At 41.3% G+C, this 26,049-nt stretch overlaps 1 protein-coding gene across 9 annotated transcripts; it reads left to right on the forward strand.

Moving 5' to 3' along the window:
* Positions 1–180: 180 nt before the first annotated feature.
* MFF (mitochondrial fission factor) lies at positions 181–25,489 on the forward strand. 9 transcript variants are annotated; one of them, XM_005443672.4, is made up of 9 exons: positions 181–319; positions 6,111–6,328; positions 7,222–7,394; positions 8,036–8,124; positions 12,084–12,158; positions 15,697–15,855; positions 21,587–21,649; positions 24,384–24,468; positions 24,833–25,489. In XM_005443672.4, the coding sequence occupies exons 2-9, from the start codon at positions 6,112–6,114 to the stop codon at positions 24,962–24,964; spliced, it is 993 nt and encodes a 330-aa protein (XP_005443729.1). In that variant the 5' UTR covers positions 181–319; position 6,111; the 3' UTR covers positions 24,965–25,489. The 9 variants fall into 9 exon arrangements, with proteins under 9 accessions (XP_005443729.1, XP_055579533.1, XP_055579534.1 ...); XM_055723558.1 differs by lacking the exon at positions 181–319 and adding an exon at positions 911–1,141; XM_055723559.1 differs by lacking the exons at positions 181–319; positions 21,587–21,649 and adding an exon at positions 912–1,141.
* The last annotated feature ends 560 nt before the right edge of the window (positions 25,490–26,049 follow it).

Below are 26,049 nucleotides of genomic sequence, written 5' to 3' on the forward strand. Positions count from 1 at the left end.
GGGGGGGGGGGTATGGAATTGGTAAATTGATAGTTATCACAAGGGTGCAGCTGCTCTTCGGTGGCCTGTGCTGTGAGCGAGAGCCGGTTTCAGGAAGGGTCGGGGTCACCTAATGGGGCCTTTGGAAGTGTTTCACCGCCATGAGGTGCTGTGCTGCGGGCAGAGCTGGTCTGCAAACCGGGCTTAAGTCGAGCAGGAAAGAGATCCCCGTCAACTGGATTTGGTGAAAAGCTTCATGTAAGGCTAACGGGGGGTGGAGGGACGGGACGACTGACATAGGAAAGGCACCCCTCAACAGGACCGTGAAGTTCACCAGCCGGTAAGAGCTGAAGCTGAAGCAGCAGCTGAGTTTTTCTGAGGCGTGCAGTTGCCTCAGTGACAGCCGTCTTTCAGAAACGGTGCCCTGCAGCACCTCTTCTTTCAAGGCCGTTCGCCCGTGCGCAGCCGGGCTGCATTTCCCACCCGCCCAGCACAGAACCAGGTCCCCGTGCTTCACCTTACACAGTGCGTTACCCCGCCACAGCGCGAAGCTGGAGCAGAGAAGCGCTGCCCCTCGGCACCGACGCCCACGGGCCGGCGGGAGCGGCAGGGGGCGCCGGCTTCCCCTTGGGCACCGCCGGTTGCTGCGGGGGAGGCACTAGGCCCCAGCCCCGGGCCGGGCAGCGCTGGCGGCCGCCCCCGCGCAGCCAGAGGGACAGGCCCGGCCGCCCCCCCGCGCCCGGCCCTGCGCCGCTGCCGGCCGCTCTCCGCACGGGAAGCGGGGCCGGCCGCCCCCTCCCTCCGGCCCGCGGGTCGCCGTGACAGCGGCGCCGCTTGGCAAGCACCCCGGCCCCGCGGTCACCTTGCGCCACCCCCCCCGCCCCGGAACGGCCCCGCGCGCGTCAGGCACCCGCGCGCGCCGCTTCCGCCCTCCCCCGGTCACGTGACGCGCTGCCCGGCCCGGCAGCCCTTACGGGAGCCCGATGGGGCCGAGGCGGCCGCGTTCTGCGTCTTACCGGAGGAGCGGGGCCGCGGCGCGGCGCGCCGCTTAACGCCCGCCGCCCGCCGGAGGCAGCGCCAGGGCCCGCAGCGCGGCAGGAGCGGCCCGGTCGGGGCGGGCAGGGCTGGGCTGGGCTCGCCCGCCGCCTCCCCGCCGCTCTGGGTGAGTACGGGCCGCCGGGGCCTGGCGGCAGCGTCCCCGGTTGTCCCGGGGGAGCCTGGCCTGGGCGCGGGCCCGCCCTTCGCAGCCGCCGTCCCCCCAGGCTGGGCCCCCGCGCCGCCGTCCGTCCCGCCGCGTCTCCTCACGGCCGCGCTCGCCCCCGCCGCCGGCCCCCTCCCGCCCGCCCCGCGCTCCCCGGGGCTCGCCGCTGCCAGCCCCCCGCCCCGCCTGGGGCGCCCCTTCGCCTCCCCGCGCCCCCTGGCCGGGAGCCGCTGCCCGTTCCCGGCGCGCCCGGCTCCCGTCCCAGCGCCCGGCTGGAAGCGTTCCCGTGCTGGGGCGGCTCCGCAGACTCGGCCCCGGGGCCCTCCCGCCCCTCCGCTGGCCAGGGCCGCTGCCGCGGCGCGGTGGGTGTTCGGGTGTTCCAGGGCTGTTCCAATGGCTGGCGGCCTGTGACAGCTTTTTTTCTTCCTCCCAACGTTTCCGCTATTTTTTCCTATTAAAAAGAAAAGGTGTTTTGCATTAAATCTCCAGCTGGAGTAAAACAAATTTGAAAGAATGCAGCCTTTAGTGTTTTGTGATCCCCTAGCCTTGTTCATGTATAATAGATAGGCTTTTGTGCATGTCATCCTTGCGCTAAAGAGAGGGGGTAATGTATTTTAAGAGTTCAGCACGTGTGACTGTGCCAAGCAGAACAGCTTTCAGTGTTTAACCTATGCTCACTTGTCCTTTCCTTCAAACCATTCCGTTAGTGCTGTGCTATTTCACAGCCTCTGACGCTGCATGCCTCTGGAATATATGTTTGACATCTTTAGGGTTCCATAACAGCGTCCTTTGGGTCCTATAATACCCATCCTTAACTTTGCTTTAAGTCCTCCTGTCCCCCTTTTTACTTGGCAGAAGGCTGTCTTGACACTTGCCAAAGCAGCGCCTGGTAGCTGCTGTGTGCTTCAACAGACCAGCTGTAAAGTAGCCATGTGGGGAGCAAACAGTAATAATGTAGCTGGAGAAGTTACAAGGGATTCCCTGAAGGTTGTAAAACCTGCTCTGAACTCTTGTGCTGGCACAGCTGTACTGTTACCAGTACTCATCTTCACGTATATCAGATTAACGCAGTCATGTGCACTGTGCACAACATTCCCGATTGCAGCACAGATATGGCCGATGTCTGATTCTTGCCAGAATGCTGACAAAAAGGCATCCTTCAGCTTCGTAATTGTTGCTTCATTGCCATCTCTTCTGTTGATGCTCTTGTCTAGGAGAGGGAGAGGGAGGTACCCCTGTGGCTTTCTGAACATGTATCATTCACCTTCTATAACTTCTCTTACTCTCTCTTCCCTTGTCCTCTGGATTTTCTCTTTCCGTTTTTGTTACTTGCCACTCATGCTCCTTTGTGCTTCAGCTGCTCTCTGTCCTTTATTTGTCCTGTATTTGTGATTGTATTATTATTGTCTCGTCATTCTGAGACTTCTTTTCTGTTCTCAGCCCTCAGCCCTACTAAGTTCTGTAAATACCAATTCTTCCTTCTCCCTGATTTATTATTAATGTCTTCTGTAAAATGCTTCGTGTAACAAGAACATTACAGAAACAATTCTGATTTCTGTTCTCTTTAAATAGTTGGAGATTTTCTTAACAAGCTGCTTAAATATTTAAGTTTTCTGTTGCTGAAATCTCACTGTTTCTTGCTTTGCTTTTCTCTTGTAAAAAGGGATGAAAATTGAAATCACTTTGACAGAAAATACAATTATTAAAGACCCAAAGTAGATGAGATGTAGGCAAGAGTAGGAAGACGTGGAGGTATTGCATCTATAGCTCCTTGGCTATAGTACAGCTAAAACCCACACAAGTGCTATCTAATTTATAAAGTGGCTGTTCTAGTGCTCTTCTTTTTTGAGTGTGTGTTACCTTACAGCTGAAAGGCAGTTGTCCTGCAGACTTACGTACAAAAGCAATGCCAAACTTCAGGGATGCTGTGGTATATACACTGCTGCAGTGTAGCGATACTTGATTGCAAAAATTAGAGCCATACAGGTTTTTCAAAATGGGAAAGTGAACAAGCAGTGAAACACCTTTTGTCAATTCTTGTGAGCAATAACTGTAACAGCCAGTAGATGCTCTGGGTACTTCAAGTTCTTCTTAAAATTCGGTCTCTTTATTGACATGATTTTTACTCCTGTTGATCTGGAAATACTTTACTGATCATAGATTGTGTTTTGAAGTGAACAGCACCTTTTGGAGCATAGAAATGTCAGAAAACTATACTTTGTTCACATCACTGGCTGATCTACCCAGTGTCTTGCAAAAAGGACAAATCTAGCTCGCATGACCAAACATCCGGGACAAAAAAAACCCCAAAGTGTGTATTTCTAATGAAATGAGTTGTTCCAGTTTCTTTCATGGATACATACAAACAGTAAGAATTAATACAGATGTATTAAATCTGCATCACTTCAGGTATTTCCTTTATAACTATTTTTTTGTTTTAAGTTTACATAGAACAATGACCTTCTTGCCTTCTCCCTGACCCCCCGTTCTCTTACTGTGCTACACTGAGACTTCGAGATGAATGAGATTCTTTCATTGACCTGTGGTGACAGAAAGTCCTGAAAATAACACTGAGGATCCCAGGATGGATTGCCAAGTGGATCACATCTTAAATATGCTAAATGCATGCATTTAATACAGGGTTACACAATCCAGGTCCTTCTGTATGTTTCTTTACGTTGTCTGAAGGTTACTATTTAGAGTGAGGTTTTCTTGATAAATATGGGAAGTGTCGCTTCTGTGTGGTGGTGGGAGGAATGGCTCGTGGTCTGTCTCACCTGCCACATACATGGTCTGCACTGAGGCGTTTTGTTTGCAAAGTTCAGCGTGGTCAGCTTATGAGAACATGCACTCGGCAGCAGACATAGCCCTGATGCCAAAAATAGTAAAAGAATGCAGTTGCAATTATAGTGGCAAAACTTGCCTTTTTGCCAGGATAGATTACTTCATTTAAGGAACTACTTCAAGCAAAACCACTAAAAGATTTCTTGCTAGAGCAGGCTATGCTTCCCAGAGGCAGGTTTGCCAGAAAAACTGCAATTATGTATTGTTATGTACACACACGTATAGAAATAAGTATCTCTCAATCCTAGCCCTAAAAATAACAGTTGTCTCAGTCTGAGCTGTTGACAAGGCCCCCCAGCCATTGCTTGGGTGAAAAGTTTCTCACAACCTTGCAGCTGACAGTTTCCTCTGGGAGCTGCTTTCCAGCCCTGCCCCAGCAGCAGCTCCAGGATGTCCCTCTTAACCGAGCCCATAATCACAGTCTCCACCTGAGCCACTGTCATGGTTTAACCCCAGCTGGTAATGAAGCACCATGTGGCCACTCGCTCATTGCTCCCCCAGCCACAGGGAAGAGAATTGGAATGTAAGACTTGAGGGTTGAGATAAGAAAAATGTAATAACTGAAATAAAATAAACCCAATACTAGTAGTAGTATCTGTTGCAATGAGAAGAAGAGAAGAATGAAATCCAAAGGGAAGGGAGGAAAGACAACAAGTGATGCACAGTACAGTTGCTCAGCCCCTGCTGACTAATGCCCAGCCAGTCCAGGGCAGCAATTGGCAGCCCCGGTCAAACACCACCCCGCCCCCCCCCCCCCCCCCTCAGTTTATATACTGAGCATGATGTTCTATGGTATGGAACATCCCTTTGGCTAGTTGGGGTCAGCTCTCCTGGCTGTGTCCCCTCCCAACTTCTTGTGCACCTCCAGCCCTGTCACTGACAGGGCCTGAGAAACTGAAAGGTCTTTGACCTAGTATAAACATCACCTAGCAACAGCTAGAACCATCAGCGTGCCATCAGCATTGTCCTCACATCCAATCCAAAACACAGTCCTGCACCAGCTGCTAAGAAGAAAATTAACTCTCATCCCAGCCAAAGCCAGGACAGCCATCAACAAGGTCCACTAGCTGCTGCCCAGGTCAACAACTTCTCCCAGCTACCCAAGTTACCTTTCCAGCATCAGCAGCCCCTTTTCCAGCCTACCTCTGAGTGCAGCTCTGGGATTTCTTTTTCTCTCAACCGTAAACCTAACCTCAAAAACCCCGTTTGTCTTTGATAATGGCTCCCAGCAGTTACAGTATTAGTAAGTCTCTCACAGCCCAGTTTCTCGGAAATTCCCCCGCTGCTTCATATGAAATTCCCCTCCTTTTCTAGGAAAATGTACATATAAAGTATTGGCAAACCCTTTAAAGTTTAAGTGAAGTCTTGTTCTCACTCTGCCTGCCTTGTATCTGTTCTGCAAAAGTAAGATTTTCATGTACAGAAAAATTCTGAAGTGAGAAGTTTCCAGAATTGCTTGTGATTGGGAACGAGTTACAAATGTGCTGGGTTTTCAAGCCAATTTGACAGGCTCTTGGTAAGGAGCTTTGTCCCTTGAAGATGGAGTGCGGTCTGGGTGGGTGACAGCGAGCAGAAGGCTGCTGCCCAAGCCAGCCTTCTTCAGTTCTGCTACTTCAACACCCAGTTTTGTAGGACTTCATCCATTTTCTCAAGTACCAGTACCCTGCATCTGTGTAAATACAGACCAATAGTTCATGTTTCTTTACCAGTCCCCAACACATCTCCTACAAGTCCTTTTTGGTTTGTTGGTTTGGGTTTGTTTCTTTTCCCACCAGCCAGTGCAGGAACAGTACGTTACATGCAGAATGTATGTATGACATCTTTTTGTCACAGCTCAGTTTGAGGACCCTCAGTGCAGCTTGGAGTGTTGCCTACAGGGTTACTTTGTTCTTCTGTCATTGTCCTCGACTCTCATCTCCTTGTGACTACCCTTCCTATGAATTTTTTTGTATATTTTGTTTCTCTAAATAAATCTGTTCAGTTAGGATCATTTACCACTTGCCTAGCAATCAGAACAGGGTTTCCATGACACAGTTTCTGCTGGTTTCCTATATTGCTGTTACAGCTTTTGGTTTTCTTTTGTCAGAATGAGTGGGGCTGCGTTCCCATCTCCAGCTGCCGAGATGGCAGAAATTAATCGCCTTCAGTATGAAATGGAATACACCGAAGGAATCAGTCAGCGCATGAGGGTCCCAGAAAAACTCAAAGTAGCTCCTCAAAATGCTGACCTTGAGAAGGGCGTCCAAGAAGGATTTCCAAATGCCAGTGTAACTATGCAGGTTCCAGAGCGGATTGTAGTGGCAGGTATGTCTGCATCTCAATAAAAAAAAAAAAGGTGAAAATTTAAATTAATTCCCCAAATTTCTGGATGAACAAAAATATGTACTGGTACATTTTTAAAAGAAAAACCTGTAGAATGCTTTCTGGTTTTCAAACAGTTATTGCTTATCAACTTTGACTTAGGAAGTTTCTTAAGCTCTGAAAATGTTTCATGAATAGTTTTGGTAAAGTTTGTAGTGGAGAGAGTTAACAAGTGAATTATGAACAGAAAGTTTAATTGCTGACTTTGCATCCTACTAAAGCACCTCTGGAGCAAAAGAAGTTAATGTTTATTGATTTGCACCTGATTAACGATAACAAGTTTTGGAGATGTACTACATATTAGCCATGCAAAATGTGATTATAATAAGAATGCTAATTACGTTAAGGATCTGTCTATTATTGTGTGAACTCTGTCAATACTTAGTTTAGTATTTATGGTCACGGGCTTTACGGTGGCAGACCTGGAACTGCTGAAGGCCTTACAATTTGCAAAATGTGTGACATGCATATATTTCAAGCTTTGAAAAAGCAACATCCTCACATCCCCAGACACCGTTATTCCTAAACAAGTACACCATACATAGGACTGTGTTTTGAGATTAGAGGTGCCCTCACTTGCAGTAACAGCTGATGTTGCTCAGGATTACTCAGGATCATTGTTCTCAGAGAAACTGTTCAATTAAGTGTCGATTTAATGTGGTCTTTATGAGAGCTTTAACCATAGTTTTTAACATATGAGCTCTGTTAAAGTAAGGTATACTTAATTATTTGGCATAGTCAGGGGAAGTAACTGATGTGATATCTTTTTGAACTTCAGAATTAGCCCTTGGACATTAGAACTGCTTGCTTTCCATTGACAACTGATGTTCTTGCAGGTAATAGTGAAGACATTCCACTTTCCAGACCACCAGACCTTGACCTTCTTCAGTCTACTCCATTCAAACCACTGGCACTGAAAACTCCTCCCCGTGTTATTTCTCTTAGTGATCGACCGCTAGATTTTTTGGACCTAGAAAAACCTCCACAGCAGACACCTCAGAATGAAGAGGCTAGTACTTACTTTGCTTTTTCCTTAGTTGAGAAGCATTCTAATAAAGAAGGTGAAATGACCGATGATTTCTCTACTGTGCTGCAGATCTACTTTAGTTTACAGGTTATCAAAAAACAAACTAAGATTCTTTTAACATGTATCATTAACCTTTGGAATTCACGGCCAGATGATAGAACACCACATAGAATTAGTGAGTTTTAACAAAACTCTGAAAACTGTCTTGAAAGAATGGTGTAACATTGGCATCCAGGTGGATGGTGGTAATTGACATCTTAAAAGCTGAAAAATATTTATGAAGCTGCATATCCTATAGACTCATAAAATACGGTAGAAATATATTTATCTCTGGTGATAGGAAGTAATATTAAACACAGTATTCAAAATTCTGTTGGTTGATAATTGTGGCATCAGACCACATGAATAGATAACAACATGACTTCCAATAAGTTTGGACCTTGGTTTTACATGTACCAACATCAGATCCTGTCATCAGTTGTTTTCCTCCTAATCACTGTGGAAACCATGAAAAAGCCTTTCTGTCTGAGGGCAGATCTAACTTACAAATCTCCAGTGCAAGTTATTAGGTGCCTTGTGGAATTCCCTGTCTTCTATCTCCCTCTTTCTCCTTTTTCATGCAGGTCCGCTCAGTGGGAAGACTGAAGAGAGAACGTTCCATGAGCGAAAACGCCACCCGACAGAATGGCCAGCTGGCCCGAAACGATTCCATGTGAGTAGAGCAACAGGGTGCACTCCAGACACACAACTTTGTTCCTTATCGCCTTGTTATTTGTTTTTTCCAACTAATATTTTGTATGTTGTGGCAACTACATAATTTTATATATTATAAGGCCAGCATTTTTCTTAATTTCTCTGCTTTTTGTTTAGTGAGGTGACTCACTTGTGAAGTATTTTCTTGCAGTGGATGCGTAGGTGGGAGTGTGTGGGCTCACAGTTGGTTTCACCAGTTACTGTGAATTGTTACTTCAGGAGATTTATCAGGTTCTGAGCTGGCATAATATTTCCCCCCCGAATTTTCAGGAAATTGAGTTCTTTGTGCATCTAAATGTTCAGGTTCTCTCACTGTTGATACTGTAATGATTTTCATTCTTAGAAGAAAGAATATATGTATTTCCTCATAGATATTAGAATAAGTAGTTTTCCTTTAGTGGCAGTGTACTCTAATGCATTGGAATCTGTGAGTATATTTCTTAATCTTTTGAGACCAAAATGGCAAGTAGCATTTAGATTTGGAAGCTTCATCTGTTGTTACCATCTGAGGTAGCAATTCTTACAGTGCTTTCTGAAGACATACAGGTCTGTATATTTTTAATAGATATGATAGTCTTTGATTAATCGCAGTTTATTCTGAGTGACAACATCTTTCCAGCTAGCAATAACTGTTTTGGCAATGTAACACTTCAAACTCATATATAAAAGTTCCCTGATACAGCTACCATAAAGAACACTCCCTTGTCAAAAAGATCTTAGATTTAAGACCTAAAAGATGGAATTAATCTGTCCCAATGTAAATTAAAGCACCATAAACTTAATTTTCTGTATCTAGAGGGAAATAAGTGTATGACCTACTTAGGGTGTACCTATTTTTCATCCAAAATAGATCAAGTTAATTATGTCCTAGAAATGTCTGTTTTCTTCTATTCATGGCAGGGGCAGTAGGAGGTACTACATGTACTATGTATCTGTCTACCTGTTAGTTAGGTTGGCTAAAACTGGTGATATGTACTTTGGTGCATGTTCCAGACATGTTGTAATTCTCCTTCTCTAGATCTTCTTAGAAATATTGCTGCATATATTCCTCATCTTACTTAATCAGGTGTTTGGTTCATACAGACTTATAGATTGCAGATGTGTAGGTATTCAAGTCTGCTGAGTCATATATATTCACCGAGCTGGCAAAACTAGATTCATATCCTTAAGCTCCTGATCAGCACAGTCTCCAAATGTTCTATCAGTCTACTAAGTGCCCAGGTTCCCTGTAGTATCAGTCATCCGGTTACGTCCTGTTAGATTTCGCTTCAGGAATGGCCTTGGCTTGCCTGTCTCATAGTCTGCACACGATGCGTGCTGGAATAGGTGGTCTTCGTGGGATGGAAGCTGCTTGTGGAAAAGTTCACCCCTTCAGTGTTACCAGCTCTGCTTTGCCAGTCTCTGATGTATTGCACTTAAAGGAAAAACAGATGGTATATGAATTCTTGCCATTTCTTGAAATCACACTGTCCTTGCTGCCCAGGTTAGGTTAGTCTTCTGAAAGTCATGGGCTGTGCCATCTGGGAAACTGGTAAGATCAGCTCTGACTGGATGTTTCCGGTTGCTGTCAGATTTCTCACAAGTGTTTGGACTTCTTGAATCTGAAAATCCTAAATCTGCAAAACGCACCTGTGCGCTTTGCTGTTGCTGTTGCTCAGTAGCTACATGTAGGATTACTGGTTTTAGATGGTCTGAATATTATTTGCTGTCAGTTTATTAATCTACTATCAATCATTCAGAGGCTTAGCAATAAAATACGCACCTGGAATCCTGTAAATTTTTAAAAAGGATGTGATCAGCAGACATATAACTGGTAGCTTGCGTGACTCAGTTTATCATTTAGAAAAGCCAGGAAATGATGACACATCTGGAGATTAGTTTTCTTCTCTTGATGCCCATGCTAGTGCCTGCATAATGTCTATCAGATAAATCAAACTCCCAATGCCAAGCAGTTTCCATTATGAGTGCCTTTTAGGAAAATAATGTAAACTTCAGATTGATCCAGAATCTCTTCTCTTTTGTTTGTATGAAAAATAACAGCTAGCTAATATTGAGCCTGCTGTATCTGTGCTCTCTGCTGCCCGCCTGGAAGAAGCTGTCTTTCATCACTGCAGTGTTCCGTACTTGCTGACTCGCAGCTAACTTATTTTAGTAGAACTTCATTGTCTTTTTCCTCCCAAGTACTTGTTTTCTTATGACAGAAGTTATGCTGTGCCTCATGTGTAGATAACTGTTTTGAAATCTCTGGTTCCTAGAAACTGCTTCTTTTTCTGTCGTCGTTGCTTCTTCTGACTCAGTATGAGCCAAAAAAAGATCGTTTTGAACATGCTGTGGCACTCTCCATGATGCTGAGTCTGGCATTTCTCCCTTGTCCAGGTTTTGTCAGTCTCCAAGTAGAGAATGTGACTATGTACCTGGTTAACTCTCAGGAGAATGTTCTGGGAGTTCAGATTATGAAAACACTATATTCGTGGTGGAACTTGTATAGCTCTCACAAATGCAGGAAAGCCAAACCTTTTGTACTTGATGAAGAAGGTATCTCTTAGCTCTTGTTTCCTCACAGTTTAGGCCCACAGGACATAGACTGAAAACTAAAGAGAAAATACACAATTTTCATGTGAATAAATCGAGAAGTAGTAATTCTAGAAACAAACTTGATAACGTGGCGTTCTGTTTTCACTGGTCACTACTTAGAGAAGCTACCCATGTGGAAGTGTTACTGTATAGCTCTAAACAAGGCAATACAAGCAAACCAGCCTGCTTGTAAATTATGCTACCTCAGATGGTACCGGGTATCACCTTGTTCAGGGACTGCTATTTCTATTAAAAGCTTCGTAGTAAATGTGATGCATGTCTTCTAAGTTTAACTTCCTCATTGATAAATTAGACCATTTAAGTAGATAAATTGTACTACAAATATATTCTATGAACTACAGAAAATGTAATTGTACACCTGTTACCTCATTTATATCACGCTGCAATTTCTTTACCATCTAGAAATACTATTTTTTTCCAGTGCTGCAAAAACCTAAGAAACCAGCTGCTCCTAAAGGTCTTATCTCCAGTGTTGCTGGCTAAAAAAAATAATCTTTGTTCTAATTACTGTAATGATACATTGCTACTTCATCAGCACTGGCTTGACTTTTAAGTTCATATCATGTCTAAATAGTTTACTTATACAGTAACAAATACTATGGTAGTCTAACTTGACAAGGATCAGCTCTTCATTCCTCTGCTTGTGTGACTCCAGTTCATATCTTCAAATAGGAGAGTACATGTTTCACTTTAAATATTTAATTCCTATAAAAAAAATGCCCCCCCTCCTTTTTTTTTTTTTTTTTTTAATGCTTGTTTGCTTGATTCTCATACCTCCTTGATTCAACCTCCTGATAGACATGATAGTCTGCTCAGGTGCTGTGATGAAGACTCCATGGAAGAAGCACACAGAGCACTGCCTTTTAAACCCTTTGTTTTCTAACTAGGACTATAATTATCCACTTTTAATCTAGGCCACAGTTGTCCTCCTTGGACAAAATGTTCAGATGTAGTGTGCAAAATTCCAGTGCTTGACCTACAAAGTGACAAAATAAAACATTCTGGAATAGATTGTCAGACGGAAGGGAAAGGGATGGCTGAGCTCCCTATCACAGTGTTCTCTACATGGTACAAATAGTTGTTTCTTTTCTGTTGTCTTTCTCTTCTTTTCACCCAGTTGCATGCAGAGACAGATCTGAGAATCTTTCGGGAGTTGGGTTCACTAAAGACAGTAATTTTCAAATGCTTTTTAAAAAGCTGAGACAAGTAGGCACCTGCTTGTACAATAACTACCTATCTGTGTAGCGGTAATGACAGCGCTCTAAATTACAATCCCGCTATTTATAAGGATGCTTACTTAAGAGATTACAATTATTATTCAAGGTGGCACAGATCAGATACTGTCCCAAGAAATAAAATGCCACGGTTCCAGTCACCTCTTTCGACTAAGGACTGCACGTAAGCCTAAATGTTACCTGGTATATGAAAATCAAGAGTGTGTTTAATTATGTAGCTCTCTGCAATACTAATTTTCTGACTAAATATCTATAGCTTAGAATATAAAATTTGAAACAGCCTTTGCTACTCTGAATGTCTGATTTCTAATTTTGCTTCAGGGTTTCTCAAACTTGGTCAAATTGTTTCCCTGTGTAAATAACACAGAAAAGCAAATGAAAGGGACATCGTAAACTAAGAACCGATTTGTAAAGAAAAATGAAATTTCAAAATAGCTTTAGTTTGTTTGATTCTTAGTTCTTTGGCTGTTTTTGAATAGCTGGAGAAACAAAGCTCTTTGTTGACCACTGCCAGCCAATGTTGAATGCAAGGATTCCACTTCTGCATTGAAAGTCAGCAAACGACCAAGAATGCATGGAAGAGGGAACAGCATTTAATTTTTTTCTGCTTCAGCCTTTCCCTTAGAAAAACACATCTCTCTAGAGAATTCAGTTCACAGTTTGAGAAATTCTGTTCTTTATGCAAGTTACGGGGTGAAGGGTGGTGGTGTGCACGTCTTTAATGAGAATACAGTCTTTCTGTGTGGTTGAACTTAGAGTAACCTTAATTAGTTAAATCTCTACCTTTCATTTGCTACTTCCAGAACTGTCAGTCAGAGAAATACCTGAAATAAACCCTGTGTACGTCACAAATGCTTTGAGAAGGTTTAGGGGAACTTACTGCTAAACTAAAAACTCTGCATGTAGTGGAATGTTACTGTGCTCTTCCATAGTATTTTCTGTAATTCCATGTTGCTTGTTTTGGTTTTGGACTCTGCAGTTGACTGGTGTTTGTAAACAGGGAGTGCTCAAATAGGTGGCTGGAGCTGTATATAAGAATTCTTTTCAGAAATTCGAAACAAAATTATACCTAGGACTAAGACCATTTAACTAGAAATGCAGGAGAGAAGGGAGAGAGCCACAATGTGTAATGATAAGTAACCGTACTAAATATTAAAGAATTATCCTTATGTTAGAGATTCTTCTCTTAAGTCATCTTGACTGGTTTATATTCAGATATTTGCTCCATAATATTCCTTCTCTATGGTCTCTGATATAGTCCAAAGGACTACCACATGTACAGGACAATAATTTTGAATCCTGAAAAGGGGAAATAGAAGAAAAATTTGGCTTGTTTTTCCTTTTTTTCCCCTCCCATATTCCTTAATCCTGACATTTGAGCCCTTCAAAGAATACTCTCGCTTTCAGACAGAAAGGAAGAGAGAGGTCTTTCTCAAACAATGCACTTTAGAAGGTTATTAAAATTAGCAATAGCTTTTGTGGAGACAGTTTGAGTAATTGCATGTAGCTGTGCAGTTTAGCTCGTATCCAGGAGCAAATAGATTTTAAATAATTAAATAGTTTAAGAAACTAAATAGTCTTTTACATAAGAATTAAATACTGTCTTAAAATGAATGAAGTGATCTCTTGAAACTGCCTTTTCTTACAAGCCACCTTGAAAATGACAAGCATAAAGTAGTTCAGAGTCTAGACCACTGGGTTAGGAATTACCTAGTTGTGAAGTCTGCCTTGATTTTTCCTTATTATGTACACTTCCCATTTAATCAGCACATGTAACGTTCTTCTAGAGAATTTAGCACAGTTTTAGTTAAATAGTTTCTTAGGATTTTTTTTCGGTATCTACAGAAAATTTGTATGCAAATAACATTACTGTGGTATGTATAGTAATATCATTCTGGACAGCAGGAGTTCCACAAGATCTTCTAGATTGCAATATGTCTAAATACTGTTTGTTACCTTTTTTTTAAGCTGTCTTTCAGCCTATGCCATAAATCTCTTAAGTGATTTATTAGGAAATTTTAGGAAATTTATTAGGAAATGAAGGAAAAATTACTTTTAATGTAAAACATACTACAAGTTTAAGCCTGCAGCTCTTCCCTCATTTGCTTCAAGCCAGCAAATCCACAAAGGAGCAGAAATTCTCACAAATTCCCTTTAGTGGCAATATTTCCATACTTGCCCCTGCTTCTGGATATTTTTCTAGTGAACATTGCTATTTCCAATGCAACGTAAGAGTAATAGGTGTGGGTGTGACCACTACCATTGATTGCAAAGTAGAAGTCATTGTAAGTATGAGAAAGATGGATTCTACAAGTCTTGGAGAATGATTAAAGCTGTAAAGAAGCGGCACAGGTGTTCCTCCTCCCTTTTACTTTCTCTTGTCCAAATGTACTCTACAGGAGCATGAAACAATACCTGCAGTTCAGGTAATAATGAATGACCAGTATCAGTTAAACACCAGCCACTGCTCTCTTTGCAAGTCTTTTGAAGCACAGGATGGCTGAACTCTTCTGTGGGTGAAGTGGCATCCATCTAACGTGCTTTGACTCTGCCTTTTCAATTGAATTCTCTTTCTTACTCAATTTTGTGATCTTAGTGCCGGCCAGTTACAGAGCAACTATATTCAAAATAAGAGCATCCATAGAATTACAACCCATCTAGAGATTATCTAAATACCAAACCAGCTTCTAAGCACTCAGCCAGTAATGCTTTGCTTGATTTCTTAAAAATGCCAAAGGCAGGAAGATTGGCATTCTAAATCCAAAAAGTGTTGGATCAAAGCACAAGTGGCAAGGAAATGTGTTGAATGATGGATGCTAATCATGGAATAAAAACTGTCCCAAGATTTAAAGTGTACAGTGACTCACACTGCATTTGCATTTGTGTTAATATTTACAAGTAAATTGATATGAATTACTTCCTATTAAAAAAGCATCTTGCCTTTAATTAAAGTTTCTGGATTAAATAAAAAAATATTAAAAATACCTATGTGTGTGAACGAAAATGTGGATAAAGTCAAGTTGAATGTAAAGAAATGTAAGCAAATCAGAGGCAGTTTATCAAAACTAATTTCTGTCTGATAGATATGAGGTTTGTTATAATCCAAACGGTCATGTTTGAGTTTCAAGCCCGTGTATTTTAAGTATTATTTTTGCTTCATGGTCAAAGAGTCAGATCATGTAATTTGTTGTCACTGGGTTATGAATTCTGTGCTTTTTTTGGAATTGCTTGCAGTTGCCTTTAAACTTTGTTCACATGCAAATCAAAATACTATCTTGATCTTTAGTCACAGCTTGAAGACAAATTTTTGTTGAAGAGGCTCTGTGTGAGGTTCTCCTTATGGAAAAAGGCTTCTGTTTTGAAAGGAAATTCTGTGTAGGATTTTTTTTAAATGCTGATGCTTGTAAAAACACTTCTCTCATTGATGTCAGTGAGGACTTGGACTTTCTAAAGCTACCTTGTATAACAGATCAAAACTGGTTTTGGATTTTTACTTGTGTTTATTTCTAAAGAATATACACAAATGTAGCTTATGATCCCTACGGTACTAGAATTTGGGAGTGTTACCTTATAGTGGTGGGAGAAGGGTAAACCAAAAGCAAGCAATAAGCATTTTGGAATGGGGTCTATTTGAAAAGCTTTTTTAATTTAAAATCTGACTATAGTATTTCTCTCTTCATTTACTATGCTTGTACGAACAGTGTGACACCATCACTGCAACAGGCTCGTGTCTGTCCTCCCAATATGTTGCCTGAAGATGGAACTAATCTTTACTCTGCTCGTGGCATTTTGTCGTTTATCCAGTCTTCCACTCGTAGGGCTTACCAGCAGGTCTTGGATGTGCTGGATGAAAACCGCAGGTGATTGGTTGTCACTGATTCTGCCAGCTTTTGCTGCCTTTTTTTTTTCCCTTCTTTTCTCCTTTTTAGTGGAGTTTGGTTTCTGTTTATGAAATAATGAGATGAAATTATTTGCTTTTGCTTTCCTTTGCTTTCACTATTCATAAGCAATTTAATTGTCCAAAATTCACATTTCAAAATGCTTCTGTTTCAGTCAAATATAGCATTGTTTTGGTTTCCTTCCAAGTAAAAAAATAGGAAGTGTTCCCAGATTATCAGTGTTTTCTGCAATTAATACTTGACCCTGAGCCTGCAAACTTACTAGCCTTGTCTCCTGCTTTTCTGTCGGTGAGCAGTGGTGCAAATCAATAAGATTGGGCTGATGTTGTCATAAAACATTAAAACAAATGTGCAGAAACAGGGTAGAATACGATGCAAGGCATTGCAGACACTGCTTTTGATAAACATGTCAAGACTTTAGGCTGTTTCAGTTTATACTGGGAATAGTCTCTGGTTGATACATGACTGCTGGTGACCACTTTGCTGGATGCTGAGAGCAAGAAAGGCAATGTATACCAAGAAGCTGGTTGCTCCTCTGATTAATGCTGTCTCTGGTTTTATGGAGGAGTTGATAGTTTGAGAGGTAATGAGCCAAAACAATCCTCAGGGCAATCATTGTATGGTATTTCCATTCTCGTCGGTGGAGTTTTGCCCACTTGATGTCAGGACTGTGTCGATCTGGCACTTCTAAGCGTTACAAGAACGGCATGTCTAACGCTACAGAAACGTTCATAAAGACTAGTAATAGCAAGGTTAATTTGCCAAAAGCAATTTTCATTTCAATAGTATGCTAGCACAGAGGTTCAGGTAAAAATTGCACACAGTTAGTCTCTAGTGTAGGGCTAGCAGAGACCTCTGGGGTTTGCCAAGAGGTCCAATTAGAGGAGATAATTGGCAAGAACACTGGGAGAAACTGCACGTTCCTCCTGCAGCCCTTCAGGGTGGCTTGTGTGAGCAAGTTCTTTGAAATTTGCCACCTGCCTCTGGCTGCTAATATCCCAGCAGCACTCTTAATGTTTTGTAGTGTGAAGTTAAATGATTTGCTTTCTAGTTGTTTCGGTAATAGAATGTGACTCTCAAGCCAATCTTATTGTGAATGTCTGTGTGTTTGCAGTCACCTTCCGAACTAGCACCTCCCGTAGCTCACCATGTTTGCTGACCTGACAACATATAAATGCCCATATTAACATGCCTGAATTGTAGAGAACTCCAGTCTTGCTGGCTTTTGTGTTCTTAAACTGGGACTTAAAAAATCAATCAAACAAACAAAAAAACCGAAAAGAAATTAGCTGCATAATTTCCCTTGAAATTCTTCGAATTGGGTACTTAACCCTGACTTAATCCTATGAAATTTCAGGCTGTAGCTGTTAAAATTTTGATGCCTGTCAACAGCTGGACAGCAATGCCTTTTTTCCATGTCAGTTTTAAAAACCAGACGGAGTTACAAGGTTTTTTTGTTTTACAAAATTGAAGCTCCCAGATAAGGAGGAATTCTGCTGTCTGTGAATAATAGCACTTACGGATACTTTGCCAAGAGTCCTTGTTAAAATATAGACTGAAATTCTAGCTCTTTCCCCAGTCTGCAGCGAAACTAGCAGGTTGTATTCCTAGTTTCCATTAGGCATGTTCTTGCCCATGTTTTCTTGGATTCTGGAAAATACACACATATGCATACATACACTTTCAACTTACTTAAATTATCAGAAAATTTCTAGGGTTCTGAATGCTTCAAAAGCTGCATTACTCTTCCTGGTTTGGGTTGATTTTTGAGGTGTCCTTAGTGAACTTGCTAGAAGAAATGGGAAACCTGTTTCTAGTCACCTGTGAACAAATAGATGCCAAAATAATGAACCTGTCAAGAAGGTGAAAGTGTATTCTTTGTGGCTGGGTTTTAGATACCCATCATTGCTCTACAGCTGGCGTAGGAATGTGAAATTTGGATGATCCACTTGCATGGTTGCAAAATATTGTTCATTTTAAATTGCTGCACTTTTGCTCTGTGTAATGCGCTTTCTATCTTAAAACCTTCTCTCTTTTAATATTTTATGCTTAATACTAGAAGAGATCTTTTAAAATGAACAAGATCTGACTATGTATTACTCACTGGAAATATTTTTAACATGTTTCATGGCTTGCCTTTCTTTTTTTTCCCCCTCAAAATATTTTCCAATCTACGAAAACTGCTAACGGTAGGTGCTGATGGTACTGCTGCAGATAATGAATTATGCCAGCACTGCTCGCATAATAGGTTATTTAAATGGGCAACATTTTAATTATCACTGTTTACACTGTCTGTTTACTCTTGCATTTCCTTCAGCTTGGACGAGGACAATAGGTCAGTTTTGTTTCCCAGTTCTAACCATTTTTCTGTTTCAATTTCTGTCAAGTGACTGTAGGGCCTGTACCTAGTGTCTTTTAAAAGACTGATCTTTTATGCTCTGGGCAAAAAACACCCAGAACACCCCTGCCTAAAAAAAAACCCCAACAACCTGCATTTAAGGAGATTTTAGTGCTGTCTTAAACGCAGGAAAAAAGGCAATTTCATATCTGAATAGAGTTGTGTTGAAATCTGTGCTTTATCTGAACTGTTCTTCATCTCTTGGGTCAATACTTTTGGGTCAGTGCCTTTTTATTTAGGGTAAAAACGTATGGAAACTTACTGCTATTTCCTTTAATCAGAATAGCCCTTTCTAACAAACTTTACCCATATAATCATATCCTGAGGTGCTACGAGATCACTTTTTACACTGAGCAAGTTAATGATATTTTTCATGGTAGAAATAAAATGGGATGTGAGTTAAGACCATCGAAGAGGGCTACATATAACTTCAGATTGGAATAATATAGTTCAGAAGAAAATTAAATAGGTCTGCAAATATGTAGGAGCCTGGGCAAAGCAGTAGCCTATCGCTTTATGGAAGTAACCGCTCACAGCACTGAGACAAGCAAGGAAAGCAGTTTTCCTCTGGTCACCGGTTCTTCAATGCCCCAGTCCTTTCTGTCCTTTGGAAGCTGAGCTGCGTACCCAGTTTATGCCCAGAACATGTCCGTAAAGTCCTGGTGCCCATTCTTACGGCCTTTCCGAGATTTCCAGAGGTGTTTTAAAGTGCAGTGAGAGGTGAACGAACACAGCTGCTTTCTCTGCTGCACAAAGAGCACAGCTGCTTTCTCTGCCTCCGTCCCCTGGGTGCACGCACGGAAATGATGGAAGCTGGACCCAGATGCCTAGATAGTCCACGTCTTGTTGTTTTCCTCCCAGACCACGTGTTTACGATCATCGTTACTGTGGTATTTCCATTGCATGCTCTGTTCTAAGCAGCGGAAGGCAGACCAGATTCCTTTGGTCACCGCCTTATTGCCTGTTTTCCCACTGTCATTAAATTGTATTACTGTGCATTCCCTTCGTGTTTCAGGCTGCCGCTGTGTTTGCAGTGAAATAGTTAAGAGCTGAGTATACTTGACCTCAGAGTTACGGCTTCTTCTGATCATGTGTTAATGTTTAGGATGGAATTGGCAGCAGAAGCCAGAAAATTCAAAGTTTAAATGTGCTCTTACTCAGTTTTTTAAAGGCGGCCATGTATTTAATAGCTTAACTATATTACACTTGTGCATTCTGTATTTACCAAAACACTTGCTGCTGATTTTGGGTGATCTCAGTTTTGAGGCCACTGTGATCTATATAATGAATTTTTTTGTTGATGTATAAAACCAAGCAAGTAAAAAGTGTGGGAGAGGCAGGGAAATACTCTGGTGATCCTTTTGGGTCCACCTGTAATGAAACAAGATGTGAACTGCAGAGAAAAGGAAGAAATCATGTGCAGCTTCTTAACAGCCTGGCTGTGTTGGGAAGTGGGATTAAAGACCTGCCTTTAGTTTGGATTAAGTTCCTGATTTGCATAGATCCCAGAGTGCTCCAGGTTTTTTCCTTGCTGCAGCCCTCAGCTACCTCCAAGCCCCAGGCTTTCCTTGCGAAGGGTAGTGTGAATTAGTTAGTTTTGATTAGTTCTACAACAGCTAGAAAACTTTGCTTGCTGCAAATACCACAGAGGCAAAGAGTTCAGAGGGCGTTTGAGACCTGTGATTCTCATTACACAAAATCCAAATGTTGTCCTGTGTCAGATGGTGCGGGAAGTGCCTGCTGGCACAGTGGATACTGACAAGCTGGTGTTCACATGTCTGCCCATTAATTAATTAAAAGGTGACCTGTGTGCACCATGAAATTGTGACCTTTTCCATAGCTGCTCTTTGCTGGGTTTCTTATACTTTCTCAAAGTATTTAGTTCTAGCATCTGACAGACAAGACTTTAGACTAGTTGAATTATTTCTCTGATTAAAAAATAGGAATACCTTTTTTGATAACTTTCTGCAAGGCCTTACGCATTTAGGTAAGAATATTCTTTGCTTGTATGTATTGGGAATGGGGGTTTCTGTTTTGTAAAACGCATCATGCTGGCTTATTTTATGTGCTAGATGGAAGAACACTGTGGTATGCACTTAGAGTGCCGATTACAGTAGGACCTGGTCCCAGTAAGTATTGTACTGGGTAGCAGAGTTTGCTAAGGCTCCTAGATCCTGATCCTAAATGAAACACCAGTGGTTGTGATATTTTTGTATGGTTCTTGCTCGTTTTCAGGCCAGGCCACAGTGATCTCCCAGCCACCTCAGCACCAAGTCTCCGCCTCCTACATGTACTGCTGTAAAGATCTTCACACCTAGATTCTCTTTGTCTTTAATTTTATAGCCTGTAGTATACATGGGTTAAATGCATGGTACGAGTACCTCCTGTTGGCATTGGGAAAATGGAAGAAACTGAAAAAAAGGTTTCAGGCTCTTGAACAGGGTATTACACATCACAGGTGTGGAGCACTAATGCCTCATTAGCAGAGGTACTGAAAACACATAGTACCAGCTTTGTCAGACGGTACTGCTGGTATTCGTGCCTTCTGTAAACTGGGACACAGTAACTGCTTATTGCAAAGTTAATGTATGTTATGGAGTTGCAGCAACTTAAAAAGCTCTACCTTTTCTTCCTTTCTGCCGAGAAAGAACAAAAAAAAAAAAAAAAAAGAAATTGAAAAAGCAGCACTTGTAAGGATGTTCATACCATCTACTTGAACATTTTAGTCACTTCTTCCTGGAGTGATCTACCTCTCTTTGGACTTGATATGGTCCTTAGGCTACTAGCCCAGGTTTTCTGAATTACAGCTAGGATAGATGCATAAAGACAAGACAAACCTACCCTTTCCCTAGATGGAGGAGAGGATGATTTAAAAGGCTTTTATAAGTATGCGTAGATACATATTTTTTTTCTCCCGTTGTTGTTGGGTGGACTGTTTGTTTTTGGGAGGAGTTGGGTTTTTTTCAAACCTGAAGTTTCCCATGGTTATTTTATAAAGCAAATAACCTCTGCCCAAATCTCTGTTCCAGCAGTTTGTCTCCCATAATTGAAGCTTTATCATGAAAAATTTGCCTGCATGTCCTAGCTGTGTAAACGTTAAGAATTGATTAATTTTGAATAAAAGAAATACAAAGTGCAATTTACAATAAAATAAATAGGTATTATATTGCATTGAAACATTATACAATATACGTGGAAGTATTTTGATGCTGCTTTTTTCTGTGTGTTTTACCTTTTATCTCTGTCATTTCCTGTTTCTGTCTTGTGCTTTCTGTCTGCAAAACCCTGCTGTAGGCCAGTGTTGCGTGGTGGGTCAGCTGCTACCACTTCCTCTAACCCTCATCACGACAACACCAGGTAAAGAGTATTTTTTTGTTAGTCATGATCCACTAATTTAGATTCTGAAATCCAGGGTTCTGTTTCCCTATTTCCAGTGTCCTTATTTTAAAACACAATGCTCATTTCTATCCTCCCTCTCAACTCTTGAGAGGCTTTTATTTCTTACCCATCCAAGTCACCTGCAAAGACCCCACTTGTCTAATAGATGCAACGTGCTGCAGCGTTCTGACTCAAAGTGATGTGTGCAGGGAGGCTTTTAAATGACATTAGAAGTATACTTCAAGTATTTTCTATTTAGTAGTAAGTTTTGTATTTTTATTGCTAGAAAATTTGGCCTTGCATCACCTCGTTTTGCCCAGGTGCTCTTAGTAACGTGCCTGTGATTGTTAGTTGTAGCTGGGTGCCTCTTCACTGCCGTTATCTTGGCAGATTGACGTAGTTTCAGTGGAACTGAATATAAGATTGACACATAATCTCATGATGAGGATGAAGGAAAAAAACATAGTCCCTTCCACATCTGTCATTCCTCTTTGCCACTACACTTCTGTGTTTTCATCGAAATGAATATTACATTTGTGCTTAAGTAGACACTGGATTCAAGCTGGTGATTCTTCCCTAACTCAGGAATTCAGTTTTTGTAATGGTCCGAGAGATTATCTCAAGGGAGTTTTTGCTGGTAGCCCTCTTGATTTAATACCTGCAATGGTTTGAAAGTTGGTAGAGCAGCAGTGATACACTGTGACTTTATGTTAAATTTATGTGACCTGGGAGGGAGGTGTGCCCATCTCACTGAAATGATTAGCTTCTCTGCTTTTCCCAAGAGATGATGAGGAACAATTATGCTGTGATTCTCCTGGAATTTTCTTATTTTTTTACCATCTACTACAAATAAAATATGGCTACAAAAAGACCCTCCTCAGAAATTTCTTTGGATTTCAGGAGATCTGTAGTAGTAAGGAAAAGCTGATTATTTTTTGTGTGTGTGCACGCAAAGCTTCAGACTTTTTTTCAGTAGTAGACATATTCAAATTGTTTTACAATTAACTTAGGTTTATTCTAAAATAACTTGGCTGAGTTAGCAATGTGGGCTTCACAGCACTGAGGAGAATAAAACAACCCAAAATGCAACAGTTTCAATCTTTGTAGTATTGCCCAAACTGGAAGAACTACAAGTAGTAAATAGCATAAATTATAGTTAAGTGAATGTTTGAAGTCTCCTCAGAATAAAAATTAATAATATCCTTAATGAAAGAACCTTTTCCTAACAAAAAGAGTTTCCAAAACTTTTTTTCCTTCTTCGTACTGTGTTTTAAAAGCAGCTATGACCCTGTGGACAGACAGTTGCTTATTTGACTATTCCCTTACTAAAAGCTATTTTTATCCTGATCTCACCTAGAGAAGGTTTCCCTCTCCCTGTGTACCCTTCGACCCAAAAATCCACAGATCAAAACGTAATTGGCTTCCTATCTTTTATACAGTGTTGCTCAAGGATCTCATTGTTATCTAAATCCAGACTAACGCAACTCTCATCTAGAGACAGCAATTCTTAATTTAGAAACAACATATTAATGAACAATGATACAGGGAAAAATTTGATAATTTATCCGTTGGGGTGGGACAAGAATGTTGCCAGAGCTGAGGATGTTCTTTAGAACTTTGCTGGAAGTGATGGGGAGCATGCAGTGCAAAATACTGTCTGCACTTCAGTGCGTTCTGCAAGCTTCAGGAATTCTAGTTGGTATTCACAGTAGTCGAAGCTGACTTCTTTAACTGTCATTAAATGCTGAACATTCTTTTAGGTATATTTTGTTGTGAATTCAGTAGCCTTGATATAATTTTGTTCGATTTCCTAAGCTGCTTGCAGTAGTTGTTTGTATGTCCTAATGAGAAAGTGAGTCAAAGGGAACTAATATTGGAAACTGAGTTTTTAAGACGGGAAGTGAGAAACTCAGCGGTAGGTGCAGCATCAGGAACTATTTTTACCTATTAGTGGTTAGAAAAGAATCTGGTTAAGAGGTAGCATTTGGATGATCAAAACCATACTTTATGTAGACTTTCTGCCACTCTCCAACTGATAATAAATGTGCCATAATTAATTAACTTGCCCTGGAGTTAGAATAATGCTTTCTCTGAATTGCTACATTAAGAAAACTGAGAGGTGCTCTGGGAACAAACTTTCTCATGCATGCAAGGTTCAGCAAGCAGTGACTCTGCGCTAGACTCCTTATTTGCAAGGTTCTCTGCCAGAAGTACTGAGATTAATGTGACTGAGATCATTAATCTCAGTAGGTGTCCACCTGGGCTATTTAAGTAGATACCAAGCATAAGACACCCAATTCTTTCCAAGTTTTCATTTGGTTATTTCTGATCTGTTGCCAGGTCTCTTGCAACTTTTGCATTTCAGCTCAGGTAATTTTCAGGTTTCATTAATCAGTTAAATAACTGGAAGCAGTCTTATGAGAGACCAAGTGACAGCAAGAAGTCTGTCTATGTGGAGAACCTTAAAAAATATTTACGTTAGGAGAGCAATAAACCCAGATGCAAGCAAGCAGTTACCCACTTCATATGAGTCTGTGCTTTATTCAGTTGGGATCCTATTGAAACAGACAACTCTGTAAAAGCTAGGGGAAAAGTTTTATAATTCTTCTCTCCATCACCACCAAAAAATAAATCTACTAGAATGCTGATAAAATATGGTACTTGCTTATCTTTGCATGGATGAGACAGCTAAGCTATCTGCCTTATTTGATAGATATGGTCTTTCCAACTTGGATACTACGCTTGATGGAACACCAGACGACATGACAGTTGTAGATGCTGCTTCCTTAAGAAGACAGGTATGTGAAGTATAGCAGTTGATAATATTAAGAAAAAGCTGTAGCAGTAGAATGGAAGAACAGGTTTTCTATGTGGCTGCAAAGGTATCCATAACAGATATGGTGAGGGATCCTCCCTGTACCCCTGCTGGACTGCCCTCACGTATCCTGTATTGTTCTGGGAATCTCGGGAGTCCAACTCCATTTCTGTTCCTGCTTATTAAGACCAGCAAGATCTGATCATTAGTGACTGAAGATAGAAAGTCAAATTATCAAGTGTTTAAAATCCATCTGTCTGAGATACTAATTTTGTATGGCTATTCAGAAGCTTCTAGAAAGTCTGGCAACTTTTAATCAAATATTAAAAGCCTTTATTTATTTTTAGATAATCAAACTTAATCGTCGCCTACAACTTCTGGAAGAAGAAAACAAAGAGCGTGCTAAAAGGGAAATGATCATGTATTCGATTACTGTAGCTTTCTGGCTACTCAACAGCTGGCTTTGGTTTCGGCGTTAGACACAGCTCTTGGAAAGATTTAGTAGTTGAAAATACAAACAATTTGCAAAATTCTTTTTCTGTTTCTGAATTGTATGCTGTTTTATAATTCATACACTGGAAACTTCCACCACAGATAAAGGCTATAGAATTGCAGTGTTAAAGGGACACCTTGTTGTTCAGTTATAATGTATTTAATAGATTTGCATTGCAAATACTTGCAGTATCCTCCTTTGCATGCTTCAGTGTAAATACGGATCAGCCGATATGAAGTTTGCTTCATGCAATGTAAGGACAGCAATCTACAGGAATAACCACTGGATGTTTTGTTGTGGTGGGAAGAAAACAAATGGAATGGCTTTGGAAAGAATAGAAAGTAATTTTTATTGTTCTGTTGTTAGATGCAATTAAACGTGATTGCACTAGTTTCTTTTGTCTGAGTAATTTGAGGTGTGCCATATTCAAGGAGTGTGTCTTGTTTCATGAGTATGTTCCTTGTTTAAGCACATGTTCAGGTCAAATAATAAAAGGAATTCTTTGCTAACATGCAGATTGTCCAGAGGTGTGTAATTAATATGTATTTTTTTTAGTTTTAATTTTGCAGATGTTTTTCTATAAAATACATTTTTAAGCAAGTCAGTCTGTGAGTGATAAAATATTATGGAGTAAAAGATACTGATGTAGTATATTTAATAAAACTCTCAACAAGAAAACTCAAACCATTGTTTAATATTATTTTAAGAAAAATTATTTGAGGGTTCATCTAAACTGTCTGTCTTTGAAGTAAGTAGCGATGATGGACTGAACAACTCAAAATGGGTGGGCATCCAATAGCCTGCTGCAGGCCACCGTCCCCTGTGTGTTGTGGCACTGTTCTTGGTGCATGTGGTACACACGCAGGTACGGGAAGCTAGCCTGGGGTCCCCACGTTCCGTGGTCAGTTTAAACATCCCTTGTCCAGCCCCAGACCCACCACCTTTTTTGGTAGATACTGCCTGAGGGAGTGCTGAGCCGTGCGTGGTGCTGGGGAGACCTCGGCCTCTGTGCTGCAGCTGCCGCTTCCGCTCCCGTGCAGTGCTTTAGCAGCCACAGCCCCTTCCCTTGGG

The sequence above is a fragment of the Falco cherrug genome, chromosome 11, assembly GCF_023634085.1.
Source record: "Falco cherrug isolate bFalChe1 chromosome 11, bFalChe1.pri, whole genome shotgun sequence".
NCBI classification, from domain to species: Eukaryota; Metazoa; Chordata; class Aves; order Falconiformes; family Falconidae; genus Falco; species Falco cherrug.